This window comes from Silurus aristotelis (assembly GCF_946808225.1).
Source record: "Silurus aristotelis genome assembly, chromosome: 20".
Lineage (NCBI taxonomy): Eukaryota > Metazoa > Chordata > Actinopteri > Siluriformes > Siluridae > Silurus > Silurus aristotelis.
In genome coordinates, this window is record NC_139593.1 from 10,750,769 (window position 1) to 10,757,356 (window position 6,588).

At 37.1% G+C, this 6,588-nt stretch overlaps 2 protein-coding genes across 22 annotated transcripts in view; one reads left to right on the forward strand and one right to left on the reverse strand.

The window, feature by feature from the left end:
- The window catches only part of mcf2la (mcf.2 cell line derived transforming sequence-like a), a 96,643-nt gene extending 91,471 nt beyond the window's left edge, over window positions 1–5,172 (forward strand). For 17 of the 21 annotated variants that reach the window (XM_083523097.1, XM_083523098.1, XM_083523082.1 and 14 more), the window contains 3 exons: window positions 89–198; window positions 2,292–2,395; window positions 4,030–5,172. In XM_083523097.1, coding sequence (XP_083379223.1) covers window positions 89–198; window positions 2,292–2,395; window positions 4,030–4,109 — 294 coding nt within the window. In that variant the 3' untranslated portion in view covers window positions 4,110–5,172. The remainder of the gene's footprint in view (window positions 1–88; window positions 199–2,291; window positions 2,396–4,029) is intronic. The other 4 variants (XM_083523102.1, XM_083523093.1, XM_083523088.1 and 1 more) reach the window with 1 other exon arrangement.
- The window catches only part of setd4 (SET domain containing 4), a 493,820-nt gene that overhangs the window by 160,001 nt on the left and 327,231 nt on the right, over window positions 1–6,588 (reverse strand). The gene's annotated exons all lie outside the window — the stretch shown is intronic.

Genomic DNA, 6,588 nt, shown 5'->3' on the forward strand with positions numbered 1-6,588 from the left:
GTGTGTGTGTGTGTGTGTGTGTGTGTGTGTGTGTGTGTGTGTGTGTGTGTGTGTGTGTGTGTGTGTGTGTGTGTGTGTGTGTCTATAGTCTCCAGGCAAGTACACTGTTGTAGCTGACTATGATAAAGGAACTCAGGACCTCACAGTGAAGTGTGGAGACATGGTGCAGTTGGTCCGAGAGGGCAGTGACGGCCAATGGTAAGCCGCTTAACACCAAATTGACCAAATATGCAAATGTAGGTAAAAAGAAAAAAGCCAATACAATACTGATTAGGGCACACATTTTTTGACCCCTGAGATTCTGAATTTGGGAAAAAAAAAACATAAGAATAGAATTTCAAAATGTTAAATATATAAAATGTGAAATACTGTATAAAATAAACATGAATGTGATGCACAGTATCTCACAAAAGTGAGTACACCCCTCGCATTTCAGGAACCCTTTTGGTATATCTTCTATAGGGACAATACTATAGAAATTAAACTTGGGTATATTTTAGCAGTACAGATTTGCTGCAGATGAGTGCTGCAGCATTGCTTTAGAGGTTGCAGAAGCAAAAGGTCTGCTTATAGGTGCTCAGACCGTGCGCCACACACTGCAACAAATCGGTTTGCAGGCCTGCAACCAGTTTGCTGAAGACAACCTGTTCAATAGCATGAATTACTGGAACCATGTCCTGTGGTCTGATGAGACTAAGATAAACTTGTTTGACTCAGATGGTGTCCAGCATGTGTGATGCCCTGGTGAGGAGAACAAAGATAATTGTCTTGCCTGGATGGTTTGGGGTTGCATGAGTGATGCTGGTACTGAGGAGCTGAGGTTCATTGAGGGAAACATGAATTCCAACATGTACTGTGACATTCTGAAGCAGAACATGATGTCCTCCCTTCAGAAACTGGGCCGAATGATCCGATATTTTCCAACATAATAACGACCCCAAACACACCGCCAAGATGGCAATTGCCTTGCTGAGGAAGGTGAAGGTGATGGCGTGGTCAAATATGTCTCCAGACCTGAACCCTATTGAGCACCTATTTGGCATCCTCAAGCAAAAGGTGGAGGAGCGTCATGTGTCTAACATCCAGCAGCTCTGTGATCTCATTATGGAGGAGTGGAAGAGGATCACAGGAACATCCTGTGCAGCTCTGGTGAATTCCATGCCCAGGAGGATTAAGGTAGTGCTGTATAACAATAGTGCTCACACAAAATATTAACACTTTAGACACAGTTTTGACATGTTCACTTAGGGTGAACTCACTTTTGTTGCTAGTTATTTAGACAATAATGGCTGTATGTTGAGATTTTTTAGAGGACAGTAAATCTGTACTGCTTTACAAGCTGCACATTGACTACTCTAAAATATATCTGTAACAAAACCCACTGGTGTAAGAAAGAGAGACATGCAAACATTCACCAGGCAAAGCTTTCTTTATTTACTTTCCTTCTCACCCCGGCTTTTTCCTTTCCGGTTTTAATGCCAGGGTTTACCCACACACTCGCCGATCAGCACACTTTCTCTCTTTAGCACCCGCCTGAGTTTCCTCGCAGACTGGCACGCCGTTCCCTGGCGTGCGTCCGAGTGCACTCTGCTTGGTGGCGCTCTCTCGCCGAGGCTGGTGTCTTTTCTTCTCCACTTTCATTTCTATTGTATTATCACTTGATAACATAATAAAATGGTTGCTGAGAATTGAGGGTGTACAGAGTTCAGTTTTGTGCGATACTATAGGTATATTCTTAAATAGGAAATGGCCAAATATAAACTTGCCAGTTTTAAGAGAATATTTGATGTTTTTTAATAGCGGTAAAATGCAGTCCAATTGTCCAAATTCATTTTATAAATTAAAATGTTAGCACATACACTTTGCATTGAATGGAACTGAATTTAAAAAGGGAAATGATTTACAAAAGGAGTGAAGCTTTTTCAGAAATTGGTAATACACATGCTTCAATTTAAACATTATCAAATATTCACAAATGTGAAATGTCAAACCTGTTGCATGACACCAATTTTTAATTAGAGTTACACAAAATACAAATTATTTGAATTCATTGAAACTTAAGAACTGGCCAAACTAAGATTTGATATTTGAAATATATTTGTCCTTTTTATTTTCTCCCATGGGTGTGCAAAATCTTTGCACTGAACTGATTCATCGCTGCTGGTCTTCAGTGTAGTGCTGACAAGAATTACCTAATTACCGATATCTGTATCTCTTTACTATTAGAAGCTTAGAATTACATTGACTGGTAAAGGAGCTAATACTTCTGTGTGTGCTTGTGTGTTTTAAAGGTTTGTGCGTAACCTGAATAACAGTAAAGAGGGCTGGCTCGCTGCTGCTAACCTGCTCACTCTGATCGGGGAGTCAAAGTCCTCACAGTCTCTCACCAGCTCAGGTGAAAACACAGCATCTATATCAAATCCTAATTCTTATTTCATTTGCCACACACACACACACACACACACACACACACACATGCACACAGAGAGTACAACGTGCAGTAGAAGACTTTTATAGATGTGTGACATAAAAACAGAATTTGTTAAACAGACAGACAGACAGACAGACAGACAGACAGACAGACAGACAGACAGACAGACAGACAGACAGACAGACAGACAGACACAGACAGACAGACAGACCTGTCTTTCATTAAAGCCTGTGTAAAGTTCATTTGTTTCAACGTAGCACCTGCGGCTTATAGACAGGTGCGGCGTATTTATGTTAAAAATAAAAATCTTTGTAAAATTCAGTGGGTGCGGCTAATATTTGGGTGCGCTTAATAGTCCGGAAATTACGATAGATGGATAGATGGATAGATGGATGGATAGGTGGATAGATGGATAGATGGATGGATAGGTGGATAGATGGATAGATGGATGGATGGATAGATGGATGGATAGATGGATGGATAGGTGGATAGATGGATAGGTGGATAGATAGATAGGTGGATGGCAGAAAAAAAAATTGAATATATGTGGAATATCTGAAAGCTAACAGGATATAAGATATATTTATACATAGAAATCAATTGCCTTGTTTATAAATAATAAAATAGAAATATCTAATATATATTTGATATGTGATAAAACTGTAACACTAACAAGGTGACTTTCATTGGATGTATTTTATTTTAACAGCATAGTGTTTTTTTCGTTCCATTTTTTTTTTTTTTTTTTTTATGTAGACATATCTCTTTGTTCAATTTATTCTCCATTTACGCTGAACGTTCTCAAATGTATGCACAATAGGTTCCAAAAATTCAACTTCTCACCAGACGCTCTTCCTGAATACAAGTAGACAAAAATGTAGCTTTTCAGGTTACTGAGAAACCACAAAGCACAGTGTCGACAATTAAAAATGTTCTAACTTTCTTTTTTTTTTATTTATTTTTTTTTTTAATTATAAATGTTCAGTATCATTAGAGAATGAACATGGTGTCATCCAGATAATTGCTCCATTTCAGTTATTTCTTGGAATGAAATTTCTTCCTCATATCATTTCAGGGTGATTTTTCTTGCCACTGTCACCACTGGCGTACTCATTTGGGATAAACTATCAAAGTGTATAAATGATCTCTGTAAAACTGCTTTGGGACAATTTGTGCTATACAAATAAAATAAGGTGCTATACAAATAAATTGAATTAAATGGAATAGAATTGAGGAACCATGGGGTTTCTAAATGGATAGAAAGCGGATAGAAACTTAACCGGTCAAACACACAGGAAGCCCCCAATCAGGGCAGAGCGACGCTTTCTTTTGAACTTGTTTCGATTAGCTCTTGGTGGTGTGCTTTGATCACCAACATGCAGTTCACTCGCCACAACACCGTGGCCTCATTTGTGCGATTTATTTATTTTTGTTGTGGAAAAGGTGTTTGAGCTCACCAAGGTGTTTTAATAGCGATCAGTCTTTTACTCATTAATATCCTTCTATAAATAAATCGGTGTGCTGAGAGGTATTGGTCTATCAAACAGTGATGTATTGGAAGTCAGTGTGACTGAGTGTTTTTGTTTTTGTTTTTAAAGAAGGCAGCGGCTCAGGCAATCTGAGCACATCATCCAGCTGCAGCGAGACCTACACCAGCTTTTCTGACATCAAACCCTGAGGCCTGTGTCTCCATCCTGCCTCAATAGCACTGCCTAATGGCAGCTTCTACACACTGCACTTTCTGCTGAGACCTCCTAGACCTCCTTCTTCCTTTCCTCCTCTTCCTCCTTCTCCATGGACTGTATTTAACACCAGTCATAGCGATTTAACGTACAGCTTCACTCGCACCTGTTCCTTTCCTGAGTGTGTTACAAGGAGAGACAGAAGAAGCTGCACTCCTTCTGAAAAATAAGCTATTTATATATCTATTAGTGCAATAGTATTTCATTCAAAAAGCAGCACAGTTTCTCCACTAAGCTCAAAGCTGTGACCTTTAGTCTTGTACTGAGAGCATCAGAAACCGGGATATTTTCAGGAACAATATTTTGATTTCTACTTTGCCAACATTGCAGGACACGTGAACAGAGCGTTACGTGACTCGGATCCAGAATGTCGGAAGCGTGTCCAGTTTCCTAACTGTGAAATTGTCCTGTTGAAATTTACTGTATGTATTAATCAGAAACAGCTGTATATTTTGAGATTATTTTCTGTATAGTATTTGTACATATTATCACGCATTATAACTTGAACTTTTATTTTTTTTCATGAAATAGCAGTATGTATATTAAATGTTCATGTGTGGTCTCACCGTATCTGAAGCTTGTTGTCTGCACTATTTTACAATTTTACGGGCATTTTAATTTTTTTTTTTTTTTTTTTCCCACAAACAAAATTCATATTACGCAGGTTCTAAACGAAGCTTAAATAATAAACAAATTATTGTACCACAATTCATTTGAATACAAATCATAGTGCCCCAATTTTATTATAAATTTTTAAAAAAAATCATACTCCTGTATGTCTGTGTGTAAACACTGCACATGTTTTACACCTTAATTGAATGAAATGGCTGTATTTCAGCCTCATGTGGCACATTGCCCCTTGTATTTCTCTATTTTCATATTTGTAATAAAGATATGCGTCTGCTATGTATGTATACGTGTAAAGTGTAAATATGTATTTAAGAGTATGTATGAATTAAGAGAGATTATGCTTGAATAAAGTTTACTGATACGTTTCAACTCGATTTCCAGTCTGTACAAGCAGTGTGACTATTTATTTATTTTTATATATTAAAGAAAACTGATCTGAGTGTAGAGTTAGTGTTGTTCTTATGTTTATAGCTTAATTTCAAATAGATTAATTCATTATTTTCCTCAGAATTTTACAAACAATACCCCATAATGACAGTAAACAAAATTCTATGCAAATTTATATAAAAAAATATATATATTAATAATATTTTTCTCTGATATGCATTGTGGGACCTCATATAAACAAACCTGTACCTTTTTTTAAATCACGTCCCATTGAATTTACCACAGGTGGACTCCAAACAAGTTGTAGAAACTTCTCAAGGATGATCATTGGAAACGATGCACCTGAGCTCAATTTTTAAGGGGGACATGGCAAAGGCTGTGAATATTTAAGTACATGTCAATTATTAATTCTTTTTCATTTATTTTTAATTGTTGAGTATTTTCCTTTCTTGGTATCTTGAATTGTATCTTGAAATGTATTATTCCTTACTTACTTTTGTTAGAACAATTATTTTTTTAAGTTATATTTGCTTTTGTAAGTAAATAAGTTTTTTTTTGTTGTTGTTGTTTTTATTCCAGTATTACCAGTTAAATTCATGGGCCAGTCAATTATTAAATAAGGTCAGTTTATTCAATAAAGCACAATTAAAACAACAAACATTGACCTTGACATTCTGTACATAGAACAGGATTCAAAAAGACTATCAAATGCAACAGTATGTAATAAACAAGTAAAAATAAGAATTATTACTACTATGGGCAAACATGATATGTACCTATTATAATAATATAATATACCTAGAACAACTTTCATTATGGCTGATTAGGTCCCCCTATGTAACATCATATACAGCATATTGCAGACCCTCCTGCTTTTTTAAGAAAGACAAATAAAATACAACTGGGAAAAAAAACAATAAGAGGGAGGAGACACCGTCCATGAAACCTCTTATTAATGGGCTGAAAGCTCACAGGGTGAACTCCCTCTTCCTTTTGTCACTGCAGTATCTGGACAACAATAGACCTGCAGGCCTGTATATGATCAGGTGAGTCATCCAGCCTGAATACTTCATTCGTTCATTCATGCGCACAAACACTGGCTATGAATGTCACACTCAGATGTCCACCCTGATGAAGAACATCTGACTTGATATTTCGAGGCTCTTGAGTCACACGTATGACTCATTGGCGACGTCACAAAGTCCTGCTACTGCACTATAACACACTGTTAAAATACTGCGCCATCTACTGGCATCTTAGAGTTGTTATAGTGCGTGTACTGCATGTTGCCAGATTGACGGTATACCCACAAAACTGGCTTACTTAGTTACTGACATGTAAAATTTCTCTACGAGTCCAGCGGAACCTCGTCTGTTAAAAAGCGCACGATTTTATTTG